A 22,841-nucleotide genomic window follows, 5' to 3' on the forward strand; every position below is an offset into this window, starting at 1 on the left:
GATTTGGATCGGAAAGTTTATACGGCATCAATATGCTATAGTGGTATAGAGGTATCGATATCGGCGATCAGCGAGAACGTGTGTACAATTTTAGACCGATATCTCTAAAACTGGAAGACTAGTTTACGTATATTCGGACAGTCAGAAAAACAGACTAAGCTAAATCGACTCAGCTCGTCACGCTGATCTTTTACATGTACTGCAATAGAAATCCTCATAAATCTGCAATCGGTATAAAATATTTACAATGGATTTATACTTAGCTTGAAACGAAAACCAAATAAAATCTACATAAGTGGAAAATCTTTCACTACATTCTATTTCTACTAATATCCACCTAAGTACGCTTCAAAATAGTCGGCTAAATCAAAAGTCAAGTAATTATGTAGAAAATTGTCCATTGCAAATAATTTAGCCATGAGTTTACAAAAGTTTCTATTGTGAATGGTTGACTGAACAGCTGTTAGTTTAGTTTTTGTTTCGGATTTCAGAGAACGTATATTATAGAGAAAGCAGAGAACGTATATTGATATATTGATATACGTTCTCTGGTAAATAAACCAATCTGTAAGTCGGCTTTTACACAGATTCTTTTGACCCTCGTTTTCGGCAAATTCTCTTTTGGTGTCGCTCTGTGCATTCACCCAGTCAAAAAGAGTCCAGCAACTCGAGTCTAGTTTTTTTGCATTCCTTTTCACAAAATTTTCGTAAATATTTGTGCGGTTCGACTGCGCAACACTTAGAGCGTGCTGCATATTTCATTTGTATGTTGAGATGATGGTCACACATTTTGCTTGCAATGAATTGCCATGAATATGGTAGAACAATATGTATAATACCTACCCGCTTAATAGTTTCAAAGAAATACTTAAGACGGGAATTCCCTAATCCACCAGAATGTATTGAATATTCGCTACTAATATATTCAAGGCCAAATTTATAACAGGAATTTCCTAATCTTTAAGTATTAAAAATTCATAATTGCTTTACTCCATAATCTATATCTTAATTTTCTCCTTATTTACAATTTTTCAAAATATTTCTATTATTCTATGTATTCTATTCATACATATTTGCATATCACATACAAAAAATAGATAACAGAATTCAAATTTGTGAACGAATTCATTTGAAACCGAGCGCTCTTGCAACCATTCAAAGAATTTGAACGTGAAAAGGAATGCTGAAAAGGGTAGCAGCGAGCTGTTACGAACAAGAACACAAAGCGTGCCACCGGAACACGAGTGGCACGGTCCCTTCGTCTTTCCTCGTCGTCCCCTTGCCCACAATAAACCGGTTTGGGTTACAAAAGAATCTGTGTGTAAAAGCCGACTCAGCGTCCATTTCTTAACATTGTAATGAGCATTACTCATTTTACACTCAAAATGCTCTATTCAACTATTTTTGAGTTCCCTGATGTTAATTGTGGCGAAACACGCTCATCGTTTTCAGCATCGTAAAGGGGGAGTAGAGCATGAATCAGCTGATCGATGTAAGCAACTGCACAGCTGAGAGGGGTCCATGGAGAAACGTCAAGTCCGCCTAGGGGTTGAGTTTCTATTGATATCCAAGATGGCCGACTTTTAACCGGAAAATGGTTGCATCTTGCTATTTTCTCTTAATGTATGAAAAAGTTGTCCAAAAAATATTGATTATATGTAAAACTTTAATATGTTTTCAAAATAAAATAAGTTTATTTTAATATATGTTCTTAAAAAAGCGGCTATTATTGGCAAATTTCAGAATAATTACGATATATATTTATGACTTTTTTTAACTGTGGTACCTTAATAAATAATCACCACAGAAAAATGTAAGTGCAATTAAGCAACCATGTCAAATAACGGGATGCGGAAAATGCTTATTCAACGAAACTTAGAGCAATGTTTATAAATTTGCAATACAATCTTCGTAAAATAATAAATATTTCATATTGTTCCTGATAAAACTGCTCACACAAGAATTTCTATCAATAAGCAGGTGTGTATTAATGCGTTTGACTAAAAGTTGTTAATAAATTCAAATGCCAGTATTGCTATTGAGCATTGCGTAACAGTGTTGCGCAAGCTAATTTTATAATACTTTTTAAAAAATAAATATATCTACCGTATTTTACACCCTTATAAAATGTTTTATACTATAAAGATATTGCAACTTCAACAAATAATTTATTTTAGGAGTCTATATATTTGAAAACTAAATTTAGAACTATATAACAATATGGTAATTGATTTATGTAAAGAGTTATATGTAAAATATTGTACATATTATAATGGCTACATGCTGAAATACAGAGACAACTACCTGATATGCCTACCGTATTTCATACTGTAAAGATATTGCAACTTCAAAAAATAATTTATTTTAGAAGTCTATATATTTAAAAACTAAACTAAGAACTATATAATAATATGGTAATTTTGTATGTCAAAAGTTGTAATAAACTATTGTACATATATCCACCATTAATTGCTGATATATAAAACGTAAATAAAATTTGTGATTAAATAAATCTATACTTAAATTAGAGCACTAGTAAAGTTTCTTGATATAAGCACAATGATAAATTTTGCTTTATTGTTTAAATGAATTATTATCACTTGTATGGCAATGATAAGTTTTGCTTTTTTGATTATATAAATTATTATTACTTATAGTATTAAATTTTATTACAATAGTTATTTCTTCCCGTCCACTCATAGTTAAATTGAATTTTCAGTTTGCCCATTAATAAGTTATTTAAAATGCTTAAAAATATGCCGCATATTTACCTATATCAACATGGTATGATATTATATATTGTTAGCATTAAACATCAATTAATAACCAATATTTAAAATATTTATAAATAATTATTTAGGCGTTTTCTGCTATGCGCAACCCGTTTTAAAACCTCGCCATCCTAACTCACCATGGCCGCCATGTTGGTTTTATTGTGAACGAACGCCTCAGAGGTGGCGAAACTACTGTGAATGGGACTTTCCCTACTCCCTTATACCATAGTATAGCGTGAGTAGCAAAGCGAATAAGTTCAGTTTTATTAAACTTGTTGTGTTGTAACGAGTATACTTATATATAATATATCGGTAAGTATGTATATACAAAAATATATAACTTAAATATTAAATTATCAGAAAGCATAAGTTTTACTCATTTCGATTATTGTTTCTACACTTTATTGCATATTTGTAGAACAAAAAAGAACAGTTCTTATGAACATACAAGTACTATGCATTCTGTGCCGAGACCTCATCCGGTCTGACGCAAAGTATGCGTCAACATTTAGGAGTGCTTATAGCTCAAACAGTCACCGACATTCCTCCCTTCCGTACCTCAACTGATAAGACCTATATTATGAGAGTGCAATATAAATGAACACTCACCACCATGGATAAAATGATCTGAAACTCTTTGATTTGAGAGAGTACTGCCAAAGTCTACATTTTTTTATAACATTTGACAATGCTGCCACTAGTGAAAGAAATACGTTTTGGAATTTTTTAATGTATTTCTTGGGTATTTATCGGTTTCCATTTTAGAGAAAAATATACATAATTAAAATTAGTTTAACAAGCTAGATATCCTATATGACGTCAAAATATATGTACATGGATATTATAATCACAAAAGTTTTTCAAAATTAACGTTTAAAACTAAATTTAACAAAATATTCTATTATTTTAAAACACTTACAACCTAAACATGAACCTTATTTCTTTTTTATATACTCAATAAACAAATATCTTTTGATAATTTATTCGGAAGTCAAATTTTACATAACATATGCTGGGAATTCTAACCAAAATATGTATATACGTTGACAATTGGTACTGCTAAGCAAACCAATGCTCTGCGACAAAATACCCGTTCTTTCTTAAAAACGAAACTATATTAAAACTCTTTACATAAAGATTAGAAATATACGTAAAAGTCACCAAAAAATCTGATATCACAAATTACCCACTGATTTCGCATTTTATTTCTGCGGGATTTTTAGTGGTAGTTCATTGTTTTGGTTGTCATCTGTTCAGTAGCTCATGAACTCGTGGTTTTTCTTGGCAGCACTGAAAGTTCATGAGCTCTCTCAGAAGGCAAAGAGAGGAGTTTTGCATTATTTTATCTATGTTGCATACTATGCATTTGGGAGCGCTTAATAATTATAGCGCTCAGTGTGTTTAGTTTCCACTTTTTAATTTGGTAAATCCCCGAATTCGAAGTGACAGTGAAATTTCGGTAAATGTACAGTTTAAGTCCCCCAACGAAGGAGGCCTCAAAAATGTATTTTTTTTAAATCGTCTTATTTTGACGCGAAGATTACAAATCCGTAAGAGGGACGTATATTTTTTTCAATATTTCATGTAAATGTACATACATATATAAAGGTATATATAACACAATACTTACAAATAAATTAGTTGTTGTTGAGCGACAATATTCTGCAGAATTCAGATCACGTAGCTGTAATTACAAATTCAACAAAACAGGAATTTTCTTGTGAAAAGAAATACTGCAATTGTAATGTAACAGGCACGATTACGGTTTCTTTTGCGCTGCGATCTGATGGTATGGACAAATAGAGGAGATCGCCCAACTCTTTTCCGCACTGGTTACTCTTTGGAGCGCGGCAGAAAGAAGTTCGAGACGAATGAATTATGCTCACCCCAGTTTTGGACCGACCAGGGTTAGGTGTAGAAAGGAGCTACGAAAGAACATATGCAAAGTGTGTTAAGTTTCTAATTTTTTTTTAATTCCAAAAAAATTGAAGTATTAAAGAAATCGACTTTCCGCTCTTGTATTTGTAATCTTCGCATCAAAATAAGACGATTTAAAATAAAGAATTTTAGTTTTTGTGGCCTCCTTCGTTGGGGAGAAAGACAGGGACGATGAAATAATAACCAACACAATTAAACCAATCCATACGCCTTTCCCCAGCTTTTGTTTTTTATACTCTCGCAACCTGTTGCTACAGAGTATAATAGTTTTGTTCACCTAACGGTTGTTTGTATCACCTAAAACTAATCGAGTTAGATATAGGGTTATATATATATAAATGATCAGGATGAAGAGACGAGTTGAAATCCGGGTGACTGTCTGTCCGTCCGTCCGTCTGTCCGTCCGTGCAAGCTCTAACTTGAGTAAAAATTGAGATATCTTTATGAAACTTTATAGACATGTTTCTTGGTACCGTGAGACGGTTGGTATTGCAGATGGGCGTAATCGGACCAGTGCCACGCCCACAAAACGCCATTAATCAAAAACAAATAACTTGCCATAACTAAGCTCCGCAATAAGATACAAGACTGTTATTTGGTACACAGGATCACATTAGGTGGGGGCATCTGCAGTTAAAATTTTTTTTTAAAAAGTGGGCGTGGTCCCGCCTCTAATAGGTTTAATGTGCATATCTCCTATACCGCTAATGCTATAATAACAAAATTCACTAGAAGCAAATGTTTTTAGCACTTTGACGGTGTGAAAATAGTTGAAATCGGGTGGCAACTCCGCCCACTCCCCATATAACGGTACTGTTAAAAACTACTAAAAGCGCGATAAATCAAGCACTAAACACGCCAGAGACATTAAATTTTATCTCTGAGATGGTATAAATTGGCTCTATAGGAACCGCGTTCAAAATTAGTCAGTGGGCGTGGCACAGCCCACTTTTAGGTGAAAACCCATATCTTGAGATCTGCTCAACCGATTTCAACCAAATTCTGTGCATAACGTTCTTTTCATGTTTCTATGTCATAGTGCGAAAATGGGCGAAATCGGACTACAACCACGCTTACTTCCCATGTAACACCATTTTCAATTCCATCTGATTCTTTCACTTTCCACTATGCAAATCAGGTAACAATGATTATATCGGGGTAAAACTTTGCGTGAATAATGCAATTAAAGTATGCCACCTTGCGGCCAAAAATTGTCTAAATCGAACCAAAACTGTTCAAACCCCTAAGTACTAAATATGTGGACCCCAGTGCCTATAGTTGACCTTCTACCGAAAATATCAGTCAATCCACAAAGAAATCTCAAACGAGTATACCATTTGACTTTGCGAGAGTATAAAATGTTCGGTTACATCCGAACTTAGCCCTTCCTTACTTTTATTTCTTTTTGTTCGAAAATCTTTATTTTAGTATTATATGTGGCTAAGTGAAGTAATGACCCGCTTTACCCATTTTTAACACAAGGTCACATTATTATAATGACGGTTGCGGTTTGAAATTCAATACTATATCTCACAGATTGACCGATCTTTTCGCTTAAAAGTCAGCTATAGGATATGAATTTGATAAATTATTGTCCGATATCGATAATTTTAAGAAAAATTTGTTTTGATATCTAGAAACTATATTTCGTCGTTTCCAGTGGTCTTGCCATTTCAAACAACCGCATACCTACACAAGATGAATTTACTTATTTAAAATACTTTATATAATATTTGTTTCTTTACAAAAGGAAAGTTTAATAACTAATAATGGCCACAAGTTCTGCGCAAACACCTGCTCTAGAGAGTAATTCGAGTGAGCTGAACTATTCCATCGAGAAATTAATGAAGAAAATATGTGTCTTCTACGACGAACAGTCTCTCATTGATGTGTCATTTAAAGTTTCAAACCCAACGGCTGTGTAAGTATTACTTTGACTTCAGCTTATAAAAAATAATACGATTTATAATATAATTATAATTTTTGCACAGTATACCCGCGCATCGTTTGATACTCGCAGCAGCGAGCCCTTACTTCGAGAACCTTTTCAACGGTCATCAGGGCATTAATCCTGTAATCGAAATAACAGATATTGATAGCGATATTTTTGAGCGTATTATAGCCTTTTGCTATACCGGCCGCCAGGCTCTGTTTACCGTTAGCAATGTCGGTGCGATGCTAAAGGCGGCAATCGTTTTACAATTAGACGATATCATAACCAGTTGTGTGGACTACCTAATGACGCATATCAATGAATTCACATTACAGGCTGCTTATACGCTAGCGCGCGAAACGCAATGTGAATGTTTAAAAAAAAGAATAAACGAACATGAAAGAGAGAATTTCATGGAGGTGAGTCTAAATATAAGTACACGCAATGTCTAACAATGGCGGTACTTTGTAATTGAAATTTTGTTTCTGATAATACTAGATCAGTCGAAGCGATGAGTTTCTGAATTTTGATGTGGAAAAATTACAATGCATTCTGGAATCGGACAAATTGAATATAAATCGTGAGGAAGATGCCTATGATGCCATAAATCGCTGGTTTAGTTATGATGTTCCCGCGCGTCAGGAACAACTACCACTTTTAATAGCTTGTCTGCGGCTTACGCAATGCGATGCCGACTTTCTGTTGACACACATACAGCCATTACCTGGTTGTGAGCTACTGGCTTTCAAGGCGTCATTATGGAGCAGTGACCCTGCATCACGGCCAAAGATAAATATCCGATTTACAGAACCACGTGGGGTCAATGCTGGAAATTGTGGGGAGAAAACATTGTTGGCAGTTTGCATTGATTGGGTAAGCACAAACGGCTTTTGTTCCAAATTTAAAAGCTTTATTTAATGTACGTACACTATTATTTTGAAATAGCCGTCGAACAATGTAAACTTGCTGCAATATAACAAAGCTGAGGATAAGTGGCAAGAATATGCGTGTTTAAAAATCGATTCCAGTTATTATAGTACTATTATAAAGGATGACAATATATTATTTATTGGCGGTCGGAAAAGTCGTGCTTCATTAAACATCGCCCTCAGCTGAAATATACCAAATAAAACATGGCTACATTTGGCCAACATGAAGGTAGCAAGATATCAGCACTGCGTTGTCGAATTAGATGGTAACATCTACGCGATTGGTGGTGCTGATGGTAAAAATGTTCTGTCGTCCGTAGAAAGGTATATATATATGAATCTGTAACGATGACGATTGGGAGCAATGACAATTAAAGGTTAACTTTAAGCTTAACGTTGAAAGCACTTTAGACTAGATGCTTTAGGGTAGTGTGGATTGTGGACAAAACAAAGTGCTTCTACATTTAAGAAGGAGGGAATTGAATACTATATTATGGGTCAGAACAGGGCACTAGCCTCTCAGATCTAAATTTCGGAAACTAAATTCAGGGAAATCGACAGGATACAGAGAATGCGCAGTGCGCAGAGGACAATGAAACATTAGAATATTACCTCGACATTTTAATGCCTCTGGCTTTAGAGAGATAGAGTATACTCTCTGACATCACCAGCGACTACTTTAGAATAATTCTAAGTTTTTATTAGACAATTTCATCGTCGACGCGCTTTAACGTAACAAACACAATACTTTACATTTCAATTTAGATAGTTGCACTCATTTTTTTTTTTTTATTGTTTATTTCCAGATATACGACATCCGGTGGTTGGGAGTTAGTGAAAAGTTTGAATGTTGGACGATACGACGCCAGTGCAGTGACTTTGAATGGTGAAATTTACGTAGTGGGCGGGGTAAATGAAGATAGGACTAAATCAAAATCCGTCAAATGCTACAACCCGGATTCGAATACTTGGACTTCTTGTGCGGATATAAGAAATTATTACCAGCAACCTGGTGTAAGTTAGATTCAAAATAATTGTTAATATTGGGAGGATGTTCACCATGCCTAAATTTGGAAGAATGGCGAAGAGTCAAAGAAGAGCATATAACAAATTTACTTAAGTTTTGAAATTTGTAAGAGCTAAAACCATGTTTCAGAGGCTAATGCTATACCCAAAGCCTTTCGACTTCTTGGATTTTTTTTTACTGCAGATGTATTTAAGTATGTGGAATAAAGTCGAAGTCATATCTGGTCTAGCGTTTTCAAATTTTCTTGTGAACTACATACTGCCGCTGCAATAACTGATTCCACTTGAATTCACCTTTGTAAGCCTTCGCTAGAAGCAAAAGTAGCTCCGCTTCAAAAGGAGTGATCAAAAAATTGTCTAACTAAAAATAGTTACTGATTTACCCCATTAAAATTACATACAATATTTATTGCTACTTTTTATATTACAGGTAGCTGCATATAACGCTCAGATTTATGTTGCAGGCAATAAAAGTGTTGAACTTTACGATCATCAGCGAAACATGTGGTATCAGGTATATTAAGTTGATTTTTGCCAATCGCTTGGTATAAAACTAAATAATTTTAAAAACATTTCGCAGATTTGCTCTTTGGATGGTAACAATAGGTCTTTAGTATCGCTAGACAATAAACTATGGGCTATTTGGAACCAATCAAGCAGTTCTTCGGAGGCATGTGTATCAGTCTATGACGAGCAAAATAATCGTTGGCAACAAAAATGCTCATGTCCCAGAACAGACGTGCGTGAATGTTTTGTTGTGCCAGAATCCTTACTGTCGTCGAAATGATTCAAAATTGTACCTTTTTTTATTTAATAAATTCTTTTCAAATAAATTCTCTTATGAGAAATAATAAAAACAAAATCTTCACTAATTATTTTGAAAGCAGAGATGGTGCTAAACGCACTTGAACTGAAAGTTGGGAATCAGTAATATGTACCTCATTCTAAAATGAATGCGCAAGTTTGACGACTATTGGTATAAATATATACATACACGGGTAATACGTACATATATTTGTATTAGATCTATAATAGAACTTCTATTAATGGCGCTTTGATTTTAGGAAAATACTATAAGAGAGTAAGAGAAGAACGGCACACTTGAGAGTGTGATCGCTAACAGTGATGGGCACCAAAATTAACAGTGCTCTTATTACAACCACAGTTACGATAATCATAGAAAGGTTAAAAAAAATAACATTCAATAAAAATGGCAAGTAATCGATGATGAGTCGATTTAGCCATGTCCGTCTGTCTAACTGTCTATATATACGCGAACTAGTCTCTCAGTTTTTGAGATATCGTTCTGAAATTTTGCACACGTCCTTGTCTCCCTAAGAAGCTGTTCATTTTCCGGAACCGCCGATATCGGACCACTATAGCATATACTGCCATACGGTACAATCTCCGAAAATATTGCTTCATACAAACTGAACGACCAAAATCTAGTCCTTGTATGGAAAAATTTTGTATATGACGAGATATCTTCGCTGAAGTCTGCATGAATTATTACCCAAGGCAACGGTGAAATCTCCAAACTGATCAATCAAAATTCAGTCCTTGTATGAATTGTATAATTTTTAACTCACCACTGTAGTTTGTATGTGTTAGTTTTACTAATCCATCACATAGTGAGAACGGCATATGATTGTGGACAAAATCTACAAGCAATCACCACGACAAAAATGCTTGTATAAAATGGTAAGTTGCTGTCTTTGAAGCTCAGAGATTTAAGAAGCGTCTGCGCGGCTTAACGCAATAATTATACTCTGTATTTGGCAAACTAAAAAGTAGTGCAAAAGTAATACAGTAAAACGGTGTTTGAAAAGAGAGAGAAACGATAAATAAAATTTAATTGAGTTAATACTAATATATATACATACATATATGGTTGTGTATGTATTGTTATCCCGCAAAGTTCTGAAAGCGGTTCAAATCCAAAAACAATAATTATGAAGGTGCCAAAATTGTATAAAATTCAAAATAATAAAATCTAACGGAGAATAATTAAATTAAAAATATGAACATGGTTCTTAAAATATGCCACGTTGAGACAGTTTTAGTAAAAATTCGTTGGGACCCGAAAAATTAAAAAAAAAATTAGGATGATTAAAAAAAGACAATTTAATGAAAATGAAGTTCATATCATAAATTTTCTAAATTAAATTTAAACAGAACTGCAGTTATTTTGTTATACAAACTATTTTTTAAACAAAAAATTAATTTTAGTTAACAAAAAAATTAAATTAAAAATTTGTGAAACTTTTTTTTATTACTTAACTCTTTGTTGATATTGAATAATTGTAATAAACCTTAATATTGAAAATATTTAAAAAGAATTTTATTCACATAGGGTAAAGTAAAACTGTAATAATTAAAGAATCGGATAGAATCACTAAATTGGTACACTCATAAAAATTAGCATTACTCAAAGAAATTGAATTATTGAATTGAAAATTAAAACTTGTTTATTTTATTTAACGAATTTATAAGGCATTAATAAAACAAATTAGAATTAGGAAATGGAATTTCATAAAAGAAATTTATTTTTAATAAGAAATTCACTTAATTTTTGCATTTTTGTTTTACACAATTTTTTAAAAAACCACCAAAACATTTAAAAAAAGGGTTTTTTTTTACAAAAAAATTATCAAAAAATTTTACCGAATATTAAAAATAATTTTGTGCAAAAATATGATTTTTAAATTTTTTTTATTTGTTTAAACAAATTATTAATTTTTATTCAGCTTTTTGTTTATTATTTTATTGTTAGTTGTTTTTTTTTATTATTTTTTTTAGTTATTTTATATTACTTCTTTTTTTATTATTTTTTTATAAAACTTATTATAAGAATTAAAAAGTGGAAGTTTACACAAGAAAATGAAGCGTTATTATTTTCATTGAGAAATTGGCTTAGTTTTTCAGTTTCATTAATTTCATGTTTGCATTTTTAATTAACCATTTTTGCATTTAAATAAAAAAAAAATACAAATCTAAACATTTAATTTTTAAATTACAATTTTTTAATTCTTATTATGTTTAAACAACTCCTTTTTTTTTGATTTTTTGTCCATTACTTTATTATATTTGTGTCATTGTTTTTAATTCAATTTTCGAAAGTTTTATTTTTAATTTTTAAATTCTACCTTTTTAAGTTTTGGAAATTTTATTTAAGTTTAGTAAATTTTATTTACTTTTTTACATTTCTTAGTTTTATTTTAATTTTTGTTATTTAAAAATTTCTCATTTTTTTATATTTTTAAACCAACAACTTATTTTATTAAATTTTTTTATTATTATTATAATTATTATTATTATATTATAATTATTATTAATATTTTATTATTATTTTTCTTATTTTTTATTAATATTTTTTTATTATTATCTTTAATTTTTATTCCTTTTTTAAATATTTTTTAATTTAAAAAGTTTCGTATTTTTAATTTTTTGAATTTTTATTAACTTTACATTTGTTTGTACATATTTTCTTTTTATTTCATGGCTTTGACACTTGTCTGCTAAACATGTTTATTTTACCGTATGTATGTGCACACATAGCTTGCTTTTAAGCTTCTTCTGTCACAAAAAGTGAATGTACATTGCGGATAGTAATTGTTAGAATAACAACAACAATAACTAGTAATTTTCTGCCCAATCGCAAGAGACTGCCATCAATTCCATTTGCACGCCATCAGATGCGCTTTGCCTTAAGCACACACGCACATATACGTATATACATATGTATATGTATACGAAACACTTAACAATTTTTTTTATTTATTATTTTTACTCCGAGTTGACCACGTGATCTTTATGAGTTTCGTTGGTGACTGGCCAAATGTATTCAGTGCATTAATGGTAACAGCTGCACTAACATAAACACACATACATACATATACATAAATATGTCAATACGAGTTATCACTGAGCTTGACTTGTTAAAATCACATTTGGGCTTTATTTCAGAAAAAAGACAAAACGCAGTCAAATTTTGTAGAAAAATTCGCAAAACTTTTAGATTTTGGACTTTCTGTATTCGAAAAATGCAGTTGATCAATGGCAAGCGATTCGCGTAGATTCCATAATTTGCAGGCAATCTCGTTACATGTTTTGCGAAAAGTCTATTTTTTGTTGTAAAAGATTTGGGAAAAACAAAGCTTAAACTATATTGGTGCGAGATGGTCACTGAGCAGGTTTTTCACATCACACGAAATTATTATGCTTATTAGTGATGATGTGATTAGCGTAAAAATATGTTTTTTCTGACATTAGTATGAATAATTTTAGAACACAGAATAAATAATTAGTTGAATAAAAAATATCATAGGAAGGAAAAATCATATGACGAGACATCACATGATGTATAATCAGATATGAAATCACAAAGGATTGATAGTTGAATCAAACAAACCAAAAGCAATTAAAAATATATCACATGAAGAAAAAATCACATGATGAAACATCAAATAATGTATAGTCAGATATAAAATCAAAATATTGATACATATGATTTAGATAAAGCAAGCAATAAAATTTTCAATAAAAACATGTTATATGATGAAGCATCTCACGATGCACAATCAGATATGATAGCACACTTGATAAATGAAGCATACAAACAAAAGAATTAAATGTAGAAAAGTTATGTGAAAACAATAAAATAGCGATAGAAAAAGTCAGACAACGGATCATATGGTGGGATCACATGATCATGTGATAAAAGATCACATCATAACAGGAAGCTAACAGGAAAAATTTAGAAAACGTTGTTGTATAGAAGATATGGTATTGGTCACAACTAATCGCGCGGATGGACATAATGTGAGAAAAGATAACATTAGAGACATAAAAATAAAAATATAAAAACATTGAAAAAGAAACAGTGAAAGTCGTAAGAAGTACTGGAAATAAATCACGATGTAGCCTATGTAAGTGCAGTGTGTGATAAAAGATCATGTGATATTAAAAACTTAAAACAAGAAGTAAGGCAATCCTTTGCTGAAAAATTAATTGAATGCATTCAAACGTTATTCAAATTAATGACAGAGCGCAAAAGCCAGTGAAAAATATCATGCGATAAAAAATATCTGTTTATATAAAAAATAAGTCAAGCGATACATAGATCCGAACTACAAACGGTTATTGGATAGTTAAATGAGTTCTAAACTAGAAAAATTCATAACAGACACAAAAAATACCAACACTAATATTTTAATTTAATTTTTTTTTAATTTGTTCTATTTTTTGATATATGGATGACTTTTGTTTTTGAAATTAAAAAAAAAATGCTATATCGAAAAAACCAAATTGTTGTTTATAGGCGTTTTTTTAACTAGCCTCTTTTTGATTAACTTTTTTGACAATTAAAAAAAAAATTTAAAATATTTTAAAAAATTGCAATATTAAAATATTAAAATTTATAACGTGCTTTCACTTACTTTTAAGATTTATTTGGACTTCAAACGTTTTTTCTCTTCTGCTAAATAAAATGTTTTGCAAAAATTAGTGGTAAAAAATTTCTATAAATATTTCTTTTAGTTAAAAAATTGTTTATATGAAAATATATATATTTTTGTGCATTGAATGGAAGTCATTTGTTTTACAAAAAAAAAAAAAATTTAACAAAAAACTATTCTTTTAACCAAAAAAAAAAAACAAATATTTAAAAAAAAAAAAAAAATTTTAACCAAAAATACTATTAACACCTAAATTTTCTTAAACAAATAAAAAAATATTCAAAATTATTTACAAAAAAACTTTTTGTATGCAAATATGTATTTATTTGCGTTTTGTATACAGAAAAAGATAGTTTTTAACAAAAACAAATTCGAAAAAATCAGGTTTTTTAACTAAAATAGTACATATTATTAAATTTTCATTTTAACTCGATAAATTACAAAATTATGTTTTTGTGTATTGAAAAAAAATATATTTCAGCTTTATACCGTTTGAAAACTTTTTTAGGGAAAATTAACATTTCGTGTAAGATTTAGATAATACTATTTTGAAAAAATCGTAAAATTTAAAATATCAGAAATTTATGTATATTCTTCTTAATTTCATTTCGAATACTCGTTCAAATTTTTGACTAATCTCAAAGCTGAAACCCAAGAAAATTTAATTTAAAAATTTCAATGCCTTAAATAATTAGATGACTCTATATGGACGTGTGTGTTTGTATGTTTGTTTATAGCTATAGCTAAAGCTCTCGAGCGTATTTTAAGTACGTCAACGTACTCCTAAAGCGGCTGAAATGTACCAGCAAGTGGCCAATCAAGTTTTGTATTTAAAAAAGTTACTGCTTTTATTGTAGTTTTTTGACTGCTGCTATTTCCATTCACTTCAAACATGTGCCCCTTTCTTTAATTGTAAACCGTTGCAGGTTAGTTTTGAACATTTTTGGTGAGAATGAAGAGCCCACATCTATTTGTATGTCTGAATTCTGAACCAATTTTAATTTGCAAAAAAAGAACTATAGCCAAAATTTAAGTTGAGGAAAATTTAGAAAAACAATTTTTTTTTAGGAAGATATTTAAATTTTGTTATTTTTATTTCCAAATTTAATTTTTAAAAATTTATTATTAAAGAACAACAAAAAAATTTTAATAAAAAATTTATTAAATTATTATTATTTTTTTCAATTTAAATTATTTTTTGAATTTTTAATTATTGGTTATTAATTAAAATTTATTTAAATAGTTTTTTCTTTTCTTTTCATTTAATTTTTTTTCAATTTAATTAATTTAGTTTTTTTTATTTTTTTTTTGTTTTGTTTTTCAAGTATTTTTAATATCTGTATATTTTTTTTTTGAAATTTGGTACTTTAACTTTCATTTTCCATGAATATGTATGCACATACATACATACATATATAAAAATATGACATTGTCAAAATTTGGTTCAAGTGTTTTTATGTAATTTTGGTTTTATTGTGCATTCTCCACAACCTAATTTTCTGCTTGTTATTTTTTTTTTTTTTTTATCTTTCACCGCACATAATTAAGCTCTTGTACACACTTTGTTGAATGCCGCAAAAACAATTGCTGATGACCCTTAAATATTTGTAGTAAGTGAATTTACGGCTTTATTAAAAATAAGGCAGAGCTACATTTGGACGGAACCAAATCTCAGTCTCTCTTCATACTCTTTTAGCGTAGTGTTTTTTTTTTTAATTTTTGAAATTTTTTGTGATCTCATTCTAATTTTATAGGCTCCAGCAACAGCTTACTCTCATATTATGCAAGTCGTGTTACATTTCTCTCTCATTTTGCTCTGGCAAACCGCTTACAGCGCTACACCAGAGCGGCAGCGTTTGAAAACGCTGGACCACGCTTATCAATACAAGTCACCGTCTATGTCAAACACACTTTATGCACAGCGCGAAGAGCCCGTCAGATTGCTTAAAGTGCAACAACAACAAAAATATCAACCAACAAATTTCAATGGCATCGAGCCGTATACCCAAAATTATAGAAACGCAGACTATGAGCGACCGTTATATGCCGTTGATAAGCAGCTGCATGATGACCAACAAACACAGCAGCAAGATATTGATGATATCTACCACGTGGCAAAGCAGAAATATATGTAGTAAGTACATACATATTTATTACATATATCTATACAGATAGATAGACATATACCTATATAAAAATTTTTTTGTTGCAAAAACAAAATTATTTAATTTTTTTTTTTTTATATATGATTTTTTTATTAAAGAAATTACTAACCCAAATTTCATAAAAATCAGAGAAAAATGTTTAAGATTATTTTATTTTTATTGTTTCATTATTATTATTTTTTCAAGAAATTTAATTTAGGTTTATTATTTCATTATATTATTTTTTTTTTATAAAAAGAACTTTAAACTAAATTGAATTTAGATTTTTTAGCAACAAAAATTAAAAACATTTCTTTAAATAATTAGATTTTAGATATTTAATTTTTTTTACATTTTTTTAACCTTTTGAGATTAAAGAAAATACATTATTGGTTAATTTTAGTTTTTTTTTTTGGTTTAAAAATGTAATGTAATAATTCTTAAACAATATTTTTTGGAAATAATAAATTTAATTATTTAAAAGAATTATTTAAATTAAATTTATATATAATTATTTAAATTCAATTTATTAAAAACCAAATTAATTAAACTTAAATTCATAAATTTTTATCAAATGATTTAAAAAAAAAAAATTAATTTTTCATTGTAAAAATAATTATAATTAAGTAGTGTAAATATTTACTTTATTTAATTAATTAATTACTTTTATTAGATTTTTCAAAGTTCAGTTTGTTATGTACTTTGTTATATATATTATAAATTTATTATTTTTTATTACTAACCATGAAAACAATTTTTAACTAAAAAGGCGTTAAAACCAATTTTAAATACAAAAAGCTTTGCTATTTTTAGTCGAAAAATATATTATTTTTTCAAAGAAAAAAATATTAGTTAAAAACAATTTCATAAAATTTTTTAGTTAAAAAATATGATCAAGTTTGATTGAAATAAATTGATTTAAAATATTTTTGGAAAAAACACATTGTTGATATTATTTGAGTGAAGAACTTTCGATTTATGCCTAGCTTAAAAATTTTTTTAATTTTTTGTTTGTGTTATGTCTCCAGTAACATATTTATATATTTTATACAAATTTTATTAAAAAGAGGTTAACAAGTGTATATTAAAAAAAAATTTACCAATATTGTGTTAAAAAAATTAAATACTTCTTTTTTTGATTTTTCAATTTTATATAGTTTCATTATTTATTATATTTGTCATATAATAAAATTTTTAAACAGTTTTACTTGATGTTTTATAACATTATTTATAATTAAATTTTTGATATATAATATAATAAAAAAACGAACACCCCTAATAAAACGCTTTTCATAGAAATAGTTACATTCCACATTTGAGCTGTGCTAAAAGCCAGAAAATGAGCTTTTCATACAACAAACTCTGACCGTTAGTTGTTCGCGTCTTCGCTCAGTAAACGAAAGAGTTAAGCAACGAACTGCTTTGAACAAAACAAATGAAAAGTTGTCATTGACCAATATCCAGCTATTGTACAAAAACACCGAAAATTTCAATAGCAAAATATTTTCCTACAGATATGTATTAAGCTATATATGTATATGCATGTGTGTGTGTACACATATTTTATGCAAATAACTGTGTTCATCTGCTGTCGCTTCCTTGTTGGCATTGCAGGTTTTACAGGTAATTTTTAACACATTTGCTTCCTTTTTCGAAGCAAAGGCTATCAACAGCAAAAACAAAATGTTGAAAAATGTTGTACAGTTCGGGAACAGGCTTTGTTAACTGGGTTTGACACGGAAACATACTTACCCATACACGTGCACACACATATACTTCTCTTCAAATAAACATTTGCACTAGAAGCCATGTGACCTACAGAGTTAATTGCAGATGGTTTATGCGAAATTTTCAAATTTTTCAAGAAAAGAAACTTTAAATAAAATATTGGGAAGCTAAATTTGTTTAACCAAATATATTAAATTTTAAAAAATTTGCGATTTTGGTGTTAAAAAAAAATTTCTGTAAATATTTTTTGAAAAATTATTATTATATTGTTTCATTTGGAAAATTTTATTTACAATTTTTGTTTTGTAATTGATATTTTGCTTAACTTTTAATAAACTTTTTTGAACTAACTAAAATAAAAATTTTAATAAAACAAAGCGATTTAATAAAATTCCATTCAAAAACTTAACAAAAATCCTGATATTAAAAAATTTCAAAAATATTAACAAAGAAGTATTTTAAAATTTTTGTTGAAAACTTAATATTTGTTATAGAAATTTGCCTAAAATCGAAACTCAACTAAATTAAATTAAAATTTGAAAACAGTGATTTTTATGAGAAAAAATTTCATTAATTTAAAAAATTATAAACTTAAACTATACTAATACAACATAATTTATTAATGCTCAAAATTATTAATTATAAATTTAAAAATAAAAAAAAATCATTAATGCCGAAAAATTATTTTTTATAAGAAATATAATTTATAAAAAATTAATTTGTATAAAAATAATTCTGATAATTAGTAGATATCATAAAATATTAAAAATTTAAATTTTTTTAAAGTCGTGAAAATATCGCAGTTTTGATAAGCGCTGAAATTAAAAGAAAAATTTTTGGTTTTATTCAAAAATTAAATTAAAATATAAAATTTTTTTTCGTAGAAATTGCACTTTGCACGCGCATGCGCAAGCATTTCAATATTTCTACTATTGACAGCGAAGCGTAATAATTGCCGCAATTGGCATTTGTCAATGCATTGACGACACCGCTGGCCAGCTGTCAGCTGATGCGTTACAACGCATGCGCGCCGAGTCAAGAGGCGCATTTAGACACACACACATATATATATTTATTTCATTCAGTCTAACAGCGCAGTGTGCTAGTGCCTGTTATATTAGATAATTGTATTGTTAGTAATACATATTTGTAATGAATGTTGTTGTTCTTAAAGTTATAATTGTTTCGAATGCATTCAAATGCGCTGTGTCACTGCATGTGGTACGCGTTCAAACAACCAAATGACTGACTGGCTGACTGAGTGATGGAGTGATTGTTAGTCATGCACATACAGCAGCCGTAATGCGAATAAAAATGCCAACATACCGTTACAAAATATTTCGGTTAGCCACTTATTAGCAGCACGCGGCGGGCGGCATTAATAATAAAAGCATTATAAAGAAGAAAAATTATTTAAGCGCACAAAAAATGTGTAATAAGACTGTGCTTTTTTTTAGTAAAAAAAAGTAGAAATGATGAAAGGCGCTCCGAGTAGGAAAATCGCAATAAACAGATTAAGTGATTTACAATGTTGAACAGTTGGAGAGCGCACAGTGTTCATAAATAGAATTTAAAATATATTAATAATTATTACTCAATAATAAAGTTTTAAATTAAAATGTTTGGTTAGTTAAAAATAGTTCCATAAATCTTACAAAAGCAATTTAATATAATTTAAAAATTTGTAAAAAAAAAACTTAAATTAAAATTTTTATTTGGGAAGTTGATAAAAATTATTTATTATTATAATGAAAAAAATTAAATTTTGAAATTGAAATGTTCGATTAGCTAAAAAAAATAATTCAAAAAAATTAAAAAAAAAATAATTAATTTAAATTTCCAAAAAAAAAAAATAAAATAAAAATTTACAAGTAAAAAATAAAAATAATAATAATATTTACCACAGAAAAAAATTTTTAAAATTAAAATGAAAGTTATAATTTAGTATATGCATATATTTCTCTATTTTAATTTTTATTAAAAAAAAAATGACAACAATATTTAAATAATTATTAATTAATATTGGAACAATAATATTTCGCTATTAAAAGGTTTAGTAAGTTAAAAAAAATTCCACAAAACAAGCACAACTTAAAAAAAAAAACAAAAAAATTAAAAGAATGTATAATTTTTTTTTATTAAATTTGGAAATTAAAAAAAATAAATTTTTATTATTATTATTTAATAAATTATTGACATTTCTACAAATTAAGAGAAATTTATCTAGAAAGTTCATAACAACTATTACTGTTTATTGCTTGATAATAAGCTAATAATATTTTGCTATTGATATGAGCGGTTATTTAAAAAACAACTCAACAAAATAAGTGCAACTTTATAAAAACAAAAATAATACATGTATGTATCCATATACTACTTATACATATATATTATTTTAAATGTAAGGTTTTAAAATTTTTTATAACATTTCAATAATATTATTTTATTATTGAAAAATAAGGTGAACATTTTGCAAAAGAAAAGATATTATATAAAATAAAAATTCTGTAGCTACAAATATATCTACTTGTATTTCATTCATTATTCATAATTTTTAATTATTTTTTAAAATTAGGTAAATTAATTAATTATAACTTATTAACATTTAATAATTTTTTTTTTAATTTTAAATAATAATTTAAAAAATTACAGTAAATTAATTAAGTAATACAGTAATTAATTAAATTTAATTCTTTAAATTTTTTTTCTTTCTGATATTTATCAAACTATTAAATTCGAATTTATGTTTAATTACTTCATAAAATATAAAAGCTTTTTAGTTTACTTATAAATGTAACTATTTTGTAAAGTTTTAAAATTTTTGAATTTTAAATTTTAAAATTTTTTGTTGAGGAAAATTTATAAAATTTATTAATAATTTAATTAAATAATTATTCAAATTTAATTAAAAAACCATTACAATTATTAATGAATTATTTTAATTTTTTTTCTATTTAATTTTTATCAAACTATTAAATTGGAATTTATTTTATTTATGCATTTTTTACTAAAATATTAAAAACATTTAATTATTGACTTAATTAAAAAATTATTTAAATCTATTTCAAAAATTATTTTAATTACTATTTAACATTAAGTAATTTTATGAATTAAAATTCATTAAAAGTAATTAATAATTAAAAAACTAAAGTAAATTAATAATTATTTTTTTTTAATTATTATGTTTTTCTTTTGATTTGTATCAGTCTATTAAATTCGATTTTGTGTTGAATCATTTATTTTTTTTAAATAAATTTTTCATAATTTTTGCTTTTTGAAAAAAATATTAAACACATTTTTTTTGTTAATTTTTTTATATTATAAGATACATTTGTTTTATTTTAATTAATTTGGTTTAACAATTTTTTATTATTCAGAATATTTCCATTCATATTCGTAGAGATAGGATAATATATATAATTTACCGCTTTTTTAACTGTTTTATCTGCACGAAGGCTTCGAAGTTCAGATTTTAGAGAAACTTACTTTGTAATAATCATATTTTGCTTAATCCAGCATACTGCTTGTATACAAACTTAGGCGACGTCGATTTAAAAGCAGTATTTTATACGAACATTAACTCATTTGCACTTCTCATGTGGGTTATATATAAAGTTCATATAACACATTTGGATAATGGAAGGATAGACAACATGTATGCATCGAGTTATATAATTTAAAGATATGTAATTTTTAAGAAGCTAGTGCTCGACAAATAATATACATAAATTTTTAATAATGAAATAATATATTTTATTTTCAATTAATTTTAGTTTTAGCGTATACCTTAAATCCAAAGAGATGTGTGGCTTAAATAACGCTCCAAAAGAGCTGTTGTTAGTCGTGCCGAAAGTATTTATAGCCGCAACATTAAATTTTACACAACCTAGATATATTTTTATTTAAGAGTTAATTCTGATAGAGCTTCCGCTAAGCTTTATTTTCTCCCTTTTATTTTTTTCAATTTACCAAAAGACTTTTTAATTTTTTTTTACTACATCTTCTAGCCAATATAGTTTACCAACAAGCATCTATCAACTGCCTCAACCGGTAATCAGTCAAGCGTCACTTCCACCCTTGGCTTCAGAAATTTTATATGCCAGAGACCCGTTACTTCAGTACCAATTGGGAGTCGCAGCGAGCACTGCACACGCAGCTAATAAACATAAAAGTCATTCGAATCAGCTACTTCATGCGCCGAAACGACAATCTGAAAAGGACACTCGACTAGGTTATACCAACCAACTACCCTATCCACCGTCCTTTATCAGCATCACCAGCACAACTACAACGCAATCACCAACCTACAATGCACGGCTGAGAAGTGTGGATACCAACCCAAATAAGATCAATCAATTTCCAGATATTTTCGCCAAACGTCAACATATTTCATTATTGGATTCGTATATACCCAGTTGGGTGATGTTGCGTATGCAACAACAACATAAGCGACAACAACAAAAGCAATTCCATAAATTTGTTGCTACACATACTTTAGCGTATCCAATTGCAAAAACGTATGCCCAAAAGTAGGCAATAGGTTATGCTATGCGCGCGTAGTCTACCTTTAGGCGGAATTTATTTCGTATTTCTTCAGTTGTTGTATATCTGAATTTGTAGTCATTACTGAGTTATTCATATTATTATATATTAAATACATTTTAACAAACAACATTACAACCGTCTTTATTATTTATACATATTACATATACATACCTATATCTAAAATCTCTTCATAGTAAAGTTTTTATTTGCGACTTAAAGAATACGATATTTTAAAAACTATACAGTATGACAGCACATACAAAATTTTTAACTTCGTGAAAAGGATAGAAAAAATGAGTTGACAAATAGTAAAGCGACAAGTGCGTATCTTTAGCATATCTACAATACACGTATTATTTTTAGACGCT

General features: G+C 28.4%; 2 protein-coding genes across 6 annotated transcripts; both read left to right on the plus strand.

Annotated features, from left to right (window-relative positions):
- Window positions 1-3,026: 3,026 nt before the first annotated feature.
- Window positions 3,027-9,462, plus strand: LOC106615050 (kelch-like protein 5). Its single transcript, XM_070110737.1, is given in 8 exon segments — window positions 3,027-3,086; window positions 6,463-6,633; window positions 6,704-7,064; window positions 7,144-7,518; window positions 7,591-7,898; window positions 8,381-8,588; window positions 9,031-9,114; window positions 9,181-9,462. Coding segments are annotated over 7 exon segments (1,695 nt in total). The 5' UTR covers window positions 3,027-3,086; window positions 6,463-6,481; the 3' UTR covers window positions 9,388-9,462.
- A 584-nt stretch (window positions 9,463-10,046) lies between these two features.
- LOC106615077 (uncharacterized) lies at window positions 10,047-22,608 on the plus strand. 5 transcript variants are annotated; one of them, XM_036377021.2, is made up of 3 exons: window positions 10,047-10,301; window positions 15,811-16,190; window positions 21,945-22,608. In XM_036377021.2, exons 1-3 carry the CDS (start codon window positions 10,245-10,247, stop codon window positions 22,459-22,461), a joined length of 954 nt encoding a protein of 317 aa, XP_036232914.2. In that variant the 5' UTR covers window positions 10,047-10,244; the 3' UTR covers window positions 22,462-22,608. The 5 variants fall into 5 exon arrangements, with proteins under 5 accessions (XP_036232914.2, XP_036232913.2, XP_014086584.3 ...); XM_036377020.2 differs by having other exon boundaries at window positions 10,078-10,301; window positions 21,936-22,608; XM_014231109.3 differs by lacking the exon at window positions 10,047-10,301 and adding an exon at window positions 10,316-10,558 and having other exon boundaries at window positions 21,936-22,608.
- The last annotated feature ends 233 nt before the right edge of the window (window positions 22,609-22,841 follow it).

Source organism: Bactrocera oleae, chromosome 5 (assembly GCF_042242935.1).
Source record: "Bactrocera oleae isolate idBacOlea1 chromosome 5, idBacOlea1, whole genome shotgun sequence".
NCBI classification, from domain to species: Eukaryota; Metazoa; Arthropoda; class Insecta; order Diptera; family Tephritidae; genus Bactrocera; species Bactrocera oleae.